The sequence below is a fragment of the Trachypithecus francoisi genome, unplaced genomic scaffold (assembly GCF_009764315.1).
Source record: "Trachypithecus francoisi isolate TF-2019V2 unplaced genomic scaffold, Tfra_2.0 Lachesis_group5, whole genome shotgun sequence".
In the NCBI taxonomy this organism is placed as follows: domain Eukaryota; kingdom Metazoa; phylum Chordata; class Mammalia; order Primates; family Cercopithecidae; genus Trachypithecus; species Trachypithecus francoisi.
In genome coordinates this window covers 33,646,817-33,661,935 of record NW_022681470.1, presented here as the reverse complement: position 1 = coordinate 33,661,935, position 15,119 = coordinate 33,646,817, and the positions used below count along the sequence as shown (strand labels likewise).

General features: G+C 40.9%; 1 protein-coding gene across 1 annotated transcript in view; it reads left to right on the top strand.

The window, feature by feature from the left end:
- The window catches only part of ASTN1 (astrotactin 1), a 316,609-nt gene that overhangs the window by 235,410 nt on the left and 66,080 nt on the right, over window positions 1-15,119 (top strand). The window contains exons 15-16 of the mRNA XM_033197106.1: window positions 4,289-4,393; window positions 6,300-6,488. Coding sequence (XP_033052997.1) covers window positions 4,289-4,393; window positions 6,300-6,488 — 294 coding nt within the window. The remainder of the gene's footprint in view (window positions 1-4,288; window positions 4,394-6,299; window positions 6,489-15,119) is intronic.

Here is a 15,119-nt window from a genome sequence, read left to right as displayed (position 1 = left end):
AGATAGTAGACTGACTTCCTAGGCTGGTTACTCTAGATAATGGGTTGGTTTTCTGAGCTGATTGCTGCGGATTGTGAATCAGAGTTCTATTTTTATATATAATCTGGCTGTTGTCCATTTGTGTATTCAGTCTTTCAACTGAGAAAGGGAAGGAAGTCCAGAGGAGGTAGAGGAGGCTGCTGGCTGCATTCATAGGCCTGTTGGGTGCCACAGTCATTAAATCTACGTGAAGGTTTGGACCTCTGGGCTCTTTAGAATTTTTTAAAGTTCATCCAAAGGGGATGGACTCTTGGCTTTAGAACTTTGGGGCAATATACATATATCCCTGACATTTCAGATAAAATAACAAGAAAAAGCTAGTGTCTTCCCTCCCTCCCTCCCTTCCTGTCTTCCTGCCTTTCTTCCTTTCTTCCTTATTCTTTCTTTTTCTTGCTTTGAATATTGCCTGTAAAGTATTTTCAGTCCTTCTTTTCTCAAGCATAGGTAGGAAAAATTAGTGTTTTTTTCTTGAGAAAACATAGTCAGAGATATTGCTTGAAAAATAGTCATTCAGCAGAAATGTGTCCCAAAATAATAAAATTTTTTAAAAAATGGAACCTGTCAGACCTCTGAACCCAAGCCAAGCCATTGCATCCCCTGTAACTTGCACGTATATGCCCAGATGGTCTGAAGTAAATGAAGAATCACAAAAGAAGTGACAATGCTCTGCCCCGCCTTAACTGATAACGTGCCACCACGAAAGAAGTAAAAATGGCCGGTTCTTGCCTTAAGCGATGACATTATCTTGTGTCTGGCTCATCCTGGCTCAAAAAGCTCCCCCACTGAGCACCTTGTGACTCCCACTCCTGCCTGCCATAGAACAACTCCCCTTTGACTGTAATTTTCCTTTACCTACCCAAATCCTATAAAACGGCCCCACCCTTATCTCCCTTCGCTGACTCTCTTTTCGGACTCAGCCCGCCTGCACCCAGGTAATTAAAAAGCTGTATTGCTCACATACAGCCTGTTTGGTGGTCTTTTCACACATACACGCATGACACTGACTGCCTGTCAAGGGCACCTTGAGAAAGTATTTCATATGGCTCACCTAGAAAATATATATTTTAAAATACCCCTTTCGTTTTAACTAACGGAATTATTATCTGTAAGTAGGCATGGAAAAACACTTCTAAGCATGAACAGTTATGTAACTGTTCCCTGACTATGGTATGGCTTAAATGCATCCAGGAGAAATGTTGATCAGCTAAGTAATGGAGTTCAGTTGTTTGGCTCATTCTGGGTGGATATAGAGCACCCTACCCCTCTTCCCCACCCAACATCTGTGCTTGTTTCTTTATTTTATCTTCTCTCTGTTGTTCTGGACTAAAAAGCCCAGGAAGTTTTAACAAAAGCACTAATTAAGAAATGCCAAGTTTACGCAGTTAGGTATGATGAGAGAGAGGTAAGGAGGGTGATCATGATAAAATTATGGAGGCCATGTATGTGTATGATACTTTCTCTTTTCTCAAAGAACTTTTTTTTTTGAGACAGAGTTCCACTCTGTCACCCAGGCTGGAGTGCAATAGCATGAGCTTGGCCCACTACAACCTCTGACCCCTGGGTTCAAGCAGTTCTTCTGCCTCAGCCTCCCTAGTAGCTGGGACTACAGGCACGCACTACCATACCCAGCTATTTTTTTTTTCTTCTTCTTTTTTTAAGTAGAGATGGGATTTCACCATGTTGGCCAGCCTGGTCCCAAACTCCTGACCTCAAGTGATCTGCCCGCTTCGGCCTCCCAAAGTGCTGGGATTATGGGCATGAGCCACCGCGCCCAGCTTTCTCAAAGAACTTTTATGCCCATAATTTTATTTTGTTCTCACAACCTGCCTGTAAGGTAGATAGGATGAATACTATTATTTACACTTTTCATAGATGAAAACACAAGTAAATGAGTGGCCTCCCCAAAGTCATACAACTGGTAGGAATCCAAACTGAAAAGAAAGCAAGAGATCATCTCACCTAAAACTTTCACCTTACAGATGAAACAACTGGGAACAGAAAGATCCTGGGCCAGGTAGCCAGAGAGGATAGTCAGGTTGTGAGAACAAGAAGTTATGGGTATGAAAGTACTGTCATTTTGAAACTACCTACTACAGCATCACAGCCAACCTTAGAGCTCAGGCTTTGTGATTTCTTTCTTGTTTCTTTTTCCCCTATGTAATAATTCAATTAAAGGTGGCTTTGCCTAATAATTTAAAAATCTTTTTATTTAGTGGGCTTGTTATTTTTTTATGAATAAACTTTTCAAACTAAAAGCAAAGCTGTTGAGCTGACCTAATTAGACAATACTTGTTATATTAAGTAGTTCTACATATCATGCACATCTTATGCTCTCATAAAATGTACCTTTAAAGTATGTGACTGAAGTCTTAAACTTGTAAAGTTAGAATTCCATTTGTATGCTTTTGAAGTTAACGTGAAAGTTAAAAGCCAAAGTATGTAGTAGTATGACTGTTGGTAGTCACAAAGATTAACGCCCTAAAAGAATATTTGAAAGAAAAGAATACTAAAAACCTTCCCTTAGTTTCAGGTAGCTTACCTTTGATTGCCTAAGATAAAATTTAAGCAATTGATTCACTAAGCACCTTTCCTGACCTGTTTACTTTTTGCCTTACCAAAAATTATTCCCATATGATTCACACAAAAATGAAAATTTGGCAGTTACTCACCTAATTTGATCAGGGTTGACAAGCAGCTAATTAATCCTACCGACTCTTCATCCAGTTTAAGTATTAAATTAGTTGATTTAGCCTGAAAGAAACATGGGTCAAAATGGCAGGATAATCCACGACCTATGTATTATTGCCATTAGATTTGTAGATATGCACACACACCACACATTCTATGCATAATATATATAAATGTACTATATGTTGCTCTTATATTTGTATATATATAAATACGTACACACATATGCAAGTGTGTATATATTCCTATAACTTACATATATAGCAAAGATTAAGCATAGAAATAAAGCTAAAATTGGTTTTCTAAACCTAGCAAGGCAACTTTTTCTCCATGACCTTATTATTTTGTTTCAGTAGCATTTATATTTATAGTAATGGCTAGAATTCAAACAGGGTGACACTCTTCCTTCAAGGTACTCAAGGAAGAACATTAATAGAGCCTATTAATAACATCACTAAGAGGCTGTAAGGTTGTGTTTATTGAGAGTGACTTTGGACAACTAACTTAACTTCTCAGAGCCTCAGGTTTTCCATTAGTAGAAATGAGACAACACACGGCTATCACAATGTCTGGCACAGAGATGGCACTCAATATTTGGCTGTTCCTGCCACTTAATGATTTAGTCACCCTGATACTGTTCCTTCTGGTAAAGAAGAAATAAGCATTATCAGCCTGAGAGTAATTAAAACTTAAATACTGAACACAAATCAGTTAAATGAGACAGAAAAATCAATGTTATCACGTATGTGAGCTGAGTCAATTACTGCAACCATTAAAAAGAGTAAAAATCGGGTGTATTACAGTAAGCCTAGGGTTTAATATAAATTTGCTATGGGGATATCATAGCAGAATGAGTAAGAACTGCCGCCTGGCCTCAGACTCATCTGGAGCCCCATCCTGGCTTACCTGGTGTCTTAGGGATCTTATCTTTTTTCAAAGTACTTTTATGCCCATAATTGTATTGTTCTCACAACCCGCCTGTAAAGTAGATTGGATGAATACTATTATCCCCACTTTTCAGATATCAAAATGCAAACAAATGAGTTGCATGGCCCCAAATCATACAGCTGGTAGGAATCAGAATTGAAAAGGAAGCAAGAGGTCATCTCAGTTAAGCCTCTCACTTTACAGACAAAATGACTGAGCACCAAAAAGTCTATTTGCCAGTTAGCCAGAGAGAGGCTAGTCACGTTTTGAGAACAAGAAGTTATTGCGTTTGAAAGTGACTATCATTCTGAAACCACCTACTGCAGTAACATAGCCAGCCTAGAGCCTCAATTTTCTCATTTAAAAAATTCAAATAATAACAACACAACTCTCCCACAAGGATCAAATGGCTTAATATATGTATGCAAAGTGCTTAGCAAAATGCCTGGCATGGAGTAAGGGTTTAATAAATGATAGCTGTTGTTACTATGGTTCCAGAAATTCTCTTCATCAAAGAACATTTAATCATTTTCTCACAATTACAACACTTCTCCTCATAGAGGTGGGTCATGTGTTTTGATTTGGGACTTACGAATCAGTCTCAGAACTGAGCTTACATCTCTTCTGTCCTTAGGGATGGTGAACTTCAGTGAAGTGTCTGGGTACCCTGTGCTACAGCACTGGAAGGTCCGGTCTGTGATGTACCACATCAAACTCAACCAAGTGGCCATCTCTCAGGGTGAGCACTGCTGCGGCCTATCCTGCCCACCTTCTCTGGAACATAGAAGTCCTTTCCAAGGGGAGAAGCCTTTGGTCCCATTGTTGAAGATGCAGCCTAAAATGTAGCTACTACATGAGGTGTGAGAGCTATTTACTCAGATTTATCCAAAAGAGCAGATGGCTAGAATCGGATTCTTTTCTAAGTAGGGATTACATTGCACATGTTATCTTGGGCTACAGAAGAGAAGGAAAGGGCAAGACTGGAGCCAATGAAGGTATAATTTTTCCTGGGCTCATCCAGTTTGTGGAGAGGAAGCAGACTTTTCACAAATTGACAGAATTAAGCATTCCAAATGCAAAGAACGTAGTTTAGAGACTCCATACAATGAACTAAAAAAAGAGAGCAAGAAAGAGCAGGGAAGGAAAACCAGAAATCAGCCTAACACTCCTAAATAGCAAGTGAGTGAAATGAAGAGACTGAGGGATTGAGAGAGAGAGAGAGAGAGAGAGAGAGAGAGAAATAGATATTAGCTCACTCTGTATAGTTAGTAAGTTAAGGAGTAGTGAGTTCGAAACTTACTTAGGGTTTTAGAGTCAGCAGTAGGGAGGTAGATCCTTAAGGCCAATGGGAGGAAGATAAATGGTAGAGGACAAATACAGAAGTTATGAAGTTAAGTGAGACAGAAACTCACAAAGGGTAAAGTTTTGTGCATAAAGATAATGCATTAAGAATATAACACATTTTCATAGGACACAGGGGACTCAGAACTTTTTCTCTTTTAACACAAAAGAGTTCTTGGCAAGAAGTGATTGGGATGAGGACCTTACTAACAGAAACTCTTCTGATGCAGCACATCTAGAAAGAACTAAGCTACTTTTCATTCTAGGAAAAAATACATTAGAGATTTTACTCCATTTCCATAGTCAGTGTACACCCAGCAAAGATGTTTAGCGTGTCAGGAGTTAACAATCAAATATCGCTGTTGCCACGTGCCATTCAAAGTCACACAATGGTGTCACTGTGATGTGGCTCTCAGCACTTGAAGTCTCAAGCTGAACTAGACTTGACTTTGCCTTCATAGGAGACAGGTATGTAGAAGAGGAGATCATTAAAAGCTAGCCAGATCCAAAAGGTATTGGATTTGGAAAATTTACCATAGGCCATCTTTCAGACAGATATACAGTAATTCTCTTAAAGAGAGACAGCAAATCCAAGATTTGCCTGCAGGGTTGGGGGAGAGGAGGCTAACAAGTTTTCTTTTCCATTTGTCATTTCCCAGTCCTTTTATTTTAGAATTTCTGCAATAAAATAGGAGTGTATTAGTGACTTTTCTTTCCTTTCTTCTGTCATTGTCTTCTCATTGCCCATGTCTACGTCTGAAGGCAGTATTTTGCAATTGCCTTTTTTGATCACTACCCACAGTTAGAACACATTTTGTATCGTGACCTTGTGCGTACACATACTCCCACATGCACACAACAGAAGTTTCATGAAGCGATACTTTATCTTCATGATGTGAAATGTTCTTGACTGGTATTTGTGTTTCTATTTTAGACTATGCTAATTGTTTCTGCTTTTTTCAAATGCCATTATTTGAACTCACTAAATTGATTTAATGTCAAGACCTGTGATTAAAAAAAAAAAACAAAAACATTGATTTAAAGGGGGCAGGAGTAGAGGTTTGGCAACGTTTTGCTTAACTTGGCACAAAGTTAGTACAACCAACTGGCTTAAAAGATACTCACTTAGGAACTGAAATGTCTGATTTAGCTAAATGGAAACACTCACCAGACACTTCTAGCTAGCTCTCCCACATCACTTTGAGCCACACAGGCACTTCCATGTTTGGGACTGAATTGCCTGGGAATCTGTATACACAAAATGTGAGCCCTCATTCTTACCCTTGGGTGATGCCTCTCCATAGCCCTCAGCAATGCTCTCCACTCGCTGGATGGGGCTACATCTCGTGCAGATTTTGTGGCTTTGTTGGACCAGTTCGGCAACCATTACATCCAGGAAGCTATCTACGGCTTTGAGGAGTCCTGTTCTATCTGGTACCCAAACAAGCAGGTGCAGCGGCGACTCTGGCTGGAGTATGAAGACATCAGTAAAGGTGAGTGGCATGCTTGTTGGCAAATTCCATACCTCATGTCAGTACCGGCTGCCTGCATACAATCTGTAAGACCGATTTTAAGGAGTCTGTAATAACGGGTCTTACTCAGATTTTCCCACAATGCTCTGTGCCCATCTTTAACATTTCCAAGGTTTGGTTGCAAAAACCAAATCTCAAAATCAAAGTGTTTAGGGAATTTTAGATGCAGAATGGGGTCAAAACTGTAGGCTTACTATGTTAGTTATCACAGAGAGAGTCCTCAAAAGATTCTTGCCAGCCACCATCCATTTTGCTACCCTAGGGAGGACAAAGTATCAGACTGCTTGTACTTATTTACTTACTGCTTGTACTTACTGCTTGTAAGTAAGAGAGAAGAAGCAGAGAGCATGATTCAGTCTCCAGGAGTCACACCCAACTCTGCCTGGAATCCCTTTATAGCAGCTACATACATAGTAAACCCCTTCTTGCTTCATCCTGCCCTCTGCGTAGGCTCATTTTTCCGACTGATTTGTGTTATGAGGGAATCTCTATTGGCCAAGCGTTTATATAGCTCTGAATAACAGCCTCACAAACAAATCTTTGTCTACTGTCTTGACAGCAAGTTAGTATTCAGTTCAAGTAAGTATAAGAAATTGGAATTTTTTTATACCGTCTTGATTCACTCTCTGGTACAGCAGACATAGTGGCCAGTATATTTGTATCTGATCAACCAAGACTGCTTTAGAATTGCCATTCATGGAATTTCTCTTGGGTTTATCCACATGGCATTCTGATGAGGCATGCAAGTTGTGGATATGGGACTTGCTAAAGGGCAAGTGATGAATTAGCCCAATAAAAACTCAAGAAATGGGTCATCTTAAGACTCAGTGACCAAGGCAGGGCTCCTCTGAGACAAGGGACCTCTACTGTCAGCAGGGCCGCGACAGGGGCAAGTATGTCTCTGTGACTGAGGTGCTCTTGGTTCTCTGAGCTCCACACAAATTCCTGTTTTCCCTTGCTCAAGAGGTAGCAGAGCTATGATGGTCTCTCCTCTGGCTGGGCACTTTCTCCCAGAAGAAACAAGAGATTTGTGTCTGGGCTACAGTGGCTGCAGTCATTCATTCCCCTCAAGCCTTGGTTCCTGTAAACTCAGAAACACAACCACAGGCTTCTGCTATCTCTTCAAACTTCAGGATCTTAACATTGTTCTGATTCCAATTTGTGAAGAGAGCAATGTAATATAAGCAAATGTAGATACTACCAGTTCCAGCTGGCAAAGCTTTCTTATGTTTTCATGCCAGAGCCTGAGGACCGAACCAGAGGGCTGAATCCTCTTCTATTTCTGTTTGCCAGTGGTTCAAGGATTGCCAGGGTCTCAGATTTCTGGGAGATAAGATTCTGACCCTACCAAGAGCTCCTGGTTCTAGACCTTGCCTCTCTCCCAAGCAATGCAATGTCCTTAAGGTTAAATACTGAATCCAAGAGGGAATTCTGTCCACGGCCTTGGCATTATGCCCTATTCTTCTTGATTGCAACCCTCTCTTGCCGCTCAGGAGCTAGTTTTGCCACAGTCTAAGTGTTGACTTTGGTTTTCTGAAATACGGTCTATATTAAGCTCCTTGTTTGTTACTAATCTTAAAAGACATTCAAACATTTTAGTAGGTCTACATCAATCTCTATCTACCACCTTCATTCCTAAAACTTACCTCTAAGTTATAGGATTTATGTGTTTTGTTCTTTAGTCTGGTTCTTTAAATATATTTCTCCTCCTTTGGCATCCATTTCCTTTTATTCCAAATGCTGCACAAGGGAATGTCACTGATAAAGAATGATATGTGCATAAGACAAAGGGAGATATTCTTCTGTCCTGCTTTCTGAGAGGGCTGATACTGAATGGAACTTTACCCTACGAGTGACAAGTGTGCTGCGAGGGCTATACCTTCCGTGACATGCAAGGGACACTATTTTTGGGCTTGAGTCCTTTGATTACATGTTATTGCCTGCTCTGACTTGAAAACCCTTCTAGTAAAATGAGTTTCTCTGTTTCTTATTTCTGTACTTATGACCAGATACCTAAAATTACATATGGATTGAATAGGAAAGGAAGTTTACCAGGGTGAAGTGAAACGGAAAAAGCACAGGACTTAAGGATGGAAGTCTGGAGTCATCCGGGTGATATTGCTTTAGTCAATCATTTATCTGGACCTCATCTGTAATGCCCTCTCTAGTTCTCCAGCCCCGACAGTTTAGGAATCCTTATGAATCTTCCTTTACATGGGATGTGTTCTCAGGTTAGTTATTTGGGTAAAAGTCTCCCCTTCTCTCTACAAAGTCATAGAATTCTCATGAGTAGGTTTTTTGCCTTATGCAACTTTAAATTCTCGGAGCCACAGAACCACAGAGCCAAGCACATGGTAAGCACTCAAGGTGTTTGCTGTTGCTGTTGCTTTGTTGTCACTGACAGTGGTGATGGTGGTAGTAATGGTGTAAAAGCCCCCTTGAGGTGGTGACTTCCATGTGGGTTTTATTGCAGATATGTAACTTGCTTTAGTTATGCCTGACTGAGGAAAATTCAGAGATGGGTGTTTTGGGCCAGATCTTCAGAAGGCAACCTCCCATTCAACAGGCACTTATTTGTCATGCTAACACTATGTGGTTTGCCATACCAACTTTGAGGATCATCTTGCTCAAGATAAGTCTGATGAAGCCTGTCTTAATTTTTTTTTCTTTTTTTTTTCAAGACAGAGTTTCACTCTTGTTGCTCAGGCTGGAGTGCAATGGTGCGATCTCAGCTCACCCACAACCTCTGCCTCCTGGGTTCAAGTGATTCTCCTGCCTCAGCCTCCCGAGTAGCTGGGATTACAGGCATACACCACCACACCCAGCTAATTTTTGTATTTTTAGTAGAGTCGGGGTTTCTCCATGTTGGTCAGGCTGGTCTCGAACTCCTGACCTCAGGTGATCCACCCACCTCAGCCTCCCAAAGTGCTGGGATTATAGGCATGAGCCACTGCACCTGGCTTCTGTCTTAATTTGTTTTTCGAGAGCAAGTAAAACATTTCAGAAATGAAATTTTCAACCTCCCATCCCCATGTCTAACCTTACTCATATCTTCTCCCATCGTTCTTTGCCCACATGCCACAGAAAATGTCAGGAGGTTCTTCCTCTCCAGACTAACTTCTCCACCTACGTGCTGGCACCCATCCCTCCCTGCTTCCTCTAGACCTCACTCCTTCATTACCCTCCTCCTTTTTAATCTTTACAAGCTCTTCAGTCACTGAACTCTCTCTTCTGCAACCTTGTATCTTCCTAAAAATTAATCCTTTTATAAACACGCACCCCTCTTTACCGCTGTTCCTTTTCAATGTATTAGCACCTCATTTCTTACAAGGGTAGTTTATACCTCTTTTCTCTACCTCCTCACCTCCAGTTCACTCTTCAAATTATCACTTTCAGCTATTTTGCTCTACAGAAGCAACACTGGGAGAAGGAAATCTACCCTATGGCTTCTTAATTGGAGATTCCCTGATGTCAATCCTGTGACCATCCCATGTATCTCAGCAGAAGACTGTGTCCCTCTTGACCAGGGCAGCTTTCTTGAAAATCCTCTTTTCCTTGATCCCCCATATGTAATTCTGTCCAGATTCTCTTCATAAATCTTTGGCCTTTATTTCTCTATTTTTTTTTTTGTGCGCATACTCCTCTAAAGAAACCATGTTCATCTTGGTCATTTCACGGGGTTTTGTCCTTAGTGAGTCTCTCCCTCCTATTGTTGGGCACTGTCATTTTGCAGCCACCTCCACTGGCGCTCCTAATTCTCTCCTTTTTTCTGAGGCTTGAAACCTCCTTTGCTCTTGAGTGTTTAGCATTTCTACCTGGAAATTCTCCAGGCACCTCAATGATGGATGCTTTCTCTTCCCCATAAGTACACTATGGTAGATTTGTGAACTCCATTGATGGGTTCACAAATGTGAACCCTCACTCCTCACAGTGTGGAGTGAGGATTCCTTCTTGATCCTCCTCTTTACTCTCCACATTAAACCATTACAAAGTCCTTTTCACCACCTAAGTATGTCTTCAACAGGGTCTCCCGTTCTCCGTTTCTTCAAGGTTCTCAAAAACTATTGCAATCACCCCGTCATGTATCTCTTCCTCTTCAGTTTCCTGCCACTCCACTCCATTCTACATTCTACAATTCACCGTCTGTTATCCTTTTTTTTTTTTTTTTTTTTTTTTCTAAGACAGAGCCTTGCTCTGTTGCCCAGGCTGGAGTGCAATGGTGCGATCTCGGCTCACTGCAAGCTCCGCCTCCCAGGTTGATGCCATTCTCCTGCCTCAGCCTCCTGAGTAGCTGGGACTACAGGCACCTGCCACCATGCCTGGTTAAATTTTTGTATTTTTAGTAGAGATGGGGCTTCACCATGTTAGCCAGATGGTCTTGATCTCCTGACCTCGTGATCCGCCTGCCTTGGCCTCCCAAAGTGCTGGGATTGCTGATGTGAGCCCCTGTGCCTGGCCTGTTATTTTTAAATGCTATTTAATGACATCACTCCTCAGCTTGAAACCCTTCAGTAACTCCTTTCTGCCTTCTCAGCACGAACAACTGACTGCACTCCCTGTATTAGTTTTCTGTGGCTGCTGTAACAAATTACCACAAACTTGGTGGCTTAAAAAAGCACGTATTTATGTTTCTTAGAGTTCTGGGGGCCAGAAGTCCAAACTCAGTTTCGCTGGACTAAATTCAAGGCACCACCAGGGCTCGCTCTTTCCGGAAGCTCTAGGAAAGAATCCCTTGCCTTGTCCTTTCCAGCTTCTGGAGGCCACCTGCATTCCTTAGCATGCGGCCTCTTCCCCATCTTTAAAGTGCATCACTCCAGTCTCTGAGTCACATAGCCTTCTCTATGACTTTGACTCCTCCTGCATCCCTTTTATAAATACCCTTTTGATTGCATTGGGCCCACCCAGATAATCCAAGATAATCTCCCCATTTCAAGATCTTTAATTCAATGACATTTGTAAACTCTCCTTTGCCATTCACAGGCTCTAGAGATTAGGACTGTGGGAGCCATTTTTCAGCCTACCACCCCCTCTCACCTCTCCAGCCATTGCATCACTGACTGCTACCTACCCCGAGTACCCTCTACTCTGATGACATAAGGTTATCTTCTGTCAATCCTAAACCGTTTCATTTGCCTCTGCACAGTTTAGGTCCCTAGAGACTTCCTTCCTGCTTCAATCCAAGGTCACAGATTTGCTCTCTGACATCTCCACCACTACTCTGTCTTACTCAGAAATTTTCTCTCTTGAATGCTTCTCTTGTCCTCCACTTGAAACTCTCTTGTCCCTTTGTGTCTGTTCTGTTGCCCAATTCCTGGGGGCATCTATCTCTCTTTCCAGGCCCTGAGGATCAACATATTAGTCTTCCTGGCTATGGTTTATGTTTCTTGCTTACATTTTTCTTTCACCTCCTAAAGTTCTATAAATTGCTAAACCTTAAATAATTAAATAATACCCTGCCAAATGTCAGGCCCCATCGTGGGTCCAGTACTAAGATTTCCCTAGTTTGAAAGAGGGCATCAAGGTTTTTCACACTTCCAAGACTTGGGGCATGTGATTCTCAATCTATCTAACTTGCCCTCCATTCTACCATCTCCTCCTTCCCACTCTTCAAGAGCTAGCTCCAACATCACTCCCACCAAGCTTCCCCTGACACTCAGACAGGGTTCTCTGCTGCCTATTTTATGCTCTCACAGCTCTTCATATGGATTCTTTGGCAGCACTCTCCACATTTCCCTGGATTGTCATTTCCCTGCACGACTGTCTTCCATAATAATAGACTTGACAGTATTTACCATATTTCTTTTTTTTAATTTCAAAAGTTTATTTATTTAAAGTAATCAAAATGCAGAAAATAGAATAAAATGAAAAGTAAATCTTCTTCCCACTCTTATTTCCCAGTAATCCAGTTCCACTCCCTAGAGGCAATCAGGCAACCACTGCTACCAGTTTATTGTCTATCCACCCGAAGATAGTCTATTCCTAGCCAATGGAAGTGAACAAAGCAAGCTTTAGAAGAATAGATATACTAGGGTCTGGTCTTTCCGTAAAATTATAAATACATATATATTTAATTATGTTTTCCTTTTTCTAAAAATATATATATTTATATATAATGTATGTTATATATGTATATGAGTTTGTGTGTATATTTATATAATATACACATACATACAAACATGCATATTTATAGAGAAACATGACCATATAATCTCAAAATAAATTATCTGTTTGCTCCAAGATTAGAGATATGGATGAGGGACTTTTATTTTTTGGACTAAAAACTTCCAAATTGCTTTTCCCACAAGCATCTGCCACTGTTATAATAAAACTCTTTTAAAAGATTGAAAAGTATATTCTGAAAGTTTATGTTATCCTGAGTTAACTGTATGAGTGAGGTAACTGATAACAAAGGAAAACATACTTTTTTATCTGCAGAAAGCTGAGCTTTGGACTGAAGTCTAGGAGGAATTACAAAACGATATGACCAAGTCTTATTAATCTTTGAGTCTTCATCCCGGACACAGTGCCTGGCGTGTAATTAACATCCACATTTTGTTAAAGGAATGAATCCTTTATATTTTCTTACTTCATGAGAAACCAGTAAAGAGATATAGATCTGTATATCCCAGAGAAATAACCAAGAAAAAAGGAAACCTATTTAAAATTAGAACTTTCAGGGGTTTAATTGTACCTCACCTGATGCACTAAGCACAGTACATTTTTTTTCTTTTTCTTTTCTTTATGCTTCATTCAGGAGTGGATTTCCTTGGGTCTTTCTTCCCTTCCTTTTCCAATATCACTTTCATTGTTGCTTTAGATCTGACTTTTGCCATCACCTTTTCTTGCTATTGCTTTTGGTGCATATCAGCGGGGTTATCTGGGTGGACAAATTGTAATAAGCAAGCTCTTCCATTCCACTGCACCTTCTCGTTCATAATCCACATTTTTTCTACATAATCCATCTTTTCTTTCTGGCCAGTTTCTTCCTTCCCATTGGGAAAGCTGAGAAGAATGACTGGCTCTCTCTCTGAGGCACAAGCTTAGTTCATTCTCTAATGTGACGCTCAGGCTCTAAGCAGCGGTAAATCAGAGTCGAAGAAAGGAGTAAACCAGCTACATGGCATTGTATTTCCAGCAGACAAGATTCCATGTCTTCCACGTTTGTATGTGGATAAAGCCCAGGAAGACTAAATTGGTTCCTCTCCCAAGATAGTAAACAGACCTCTGCTTTGGCTGAACCAAAAACAGCAGCCGAATCAGCAATGCCTTCTAATCCTGCTCTGTGAATGCTGGTCAGCCTAGACCTGTCCTTGTGTATTTGAGGCTGACGTAGTTCTTAGGCTAACTTGCTTCATTGTAACATATGTCATAAAAATGACACAAATTTATAGAAATCCAATGAGGAGTCATAACAAATTTCTAAAAGGCTTTACGTTTTACAAACTCAAAGTTGCAAACTAGCTCCAAAGGATCTTCCTATATACATTTACAACAACAAAGTTAGCACTCAAGTAGCAAAGCAATTATGGCATATAGTTATTTTCTCCAAATGATTAATTAATTCATTCATTCAACAAATGTTTGCTGAGGGCCTGCTACGTGCAAAGCCCTGTAGTGAGCAGAGAGGGGATTTAGAGAAGGCAGCTGTTCAACGACCTTCACAGGCAGACAGGCCTGATGAAGGTGCTGCCACAGCGAAGCCCACTGGTGTCATAGACAGAGCCTCCTGAAGACACTCTAAAGCTTTCCTAAACATATGTGTGAGGATTTAATTTGAGTCTCCAAGTCCCTCGGCTTTGACGCAATGAGTCCAGAGTAAACTAGATATGTAGGTTGAGGGAGAAAGTTACTAAGAATAATATTACCAAATAGCTACCTTTTTTTTTCTTTTTGAGCACTTACTTTGAGCAGGCACTTTGCTAAGCATGTTATATCGCCTTTTTCATTTAATCTTCAAACATACATATCATTTAAGTCTTACCCTCCCCATTTTATAGATTGGGAAATAATAATAATGAGAGCTTAAATAATGTGCATGTAGTTACAGAAATAGTAAGTAATAGAGTCAGGATTAAAAAGAATGTCTTGGCCGGGCACGGTGGCTAACACCTGTAATCCCAGCATTCTGGGAGGCTGAGGCGGGCAGATCACGAGGTCTGAAGATCGAGACCATCCTGGTTAACATGGTGAAACCCTGTCTTTACTAAAAAATACAAAAACATTAGCTGGGCATGGTGCCAGGCGCCTGTAGTCCCAGCTACTCGTGAGGCTGAGGCAGGAGAATGGCATCAATGCCGGAGGCGGAGCTTACAATGAGCGGAGATTGCGCCACTGTACTCCAACCTGGGTGACAGAGGGAGACTCCTTCTCAAAAAACAAACAAACAAAAAAGAATGCCTTTACCTACTGAGATGGACTGGGAATCGCTTCTTGCCTTTTAGCCTGCCAATTGCACAAAAACAGGTCAAAGTAGAAAAGTTTGTGAACAAAATGAGGTAGAATAAGAAACAATTGAAGCCAGGAAACTGGTCAAAGGTAAACCCACCACGGACCAGAAATCAACCCTAGGTAGATTTCATGGTGATCCACTGC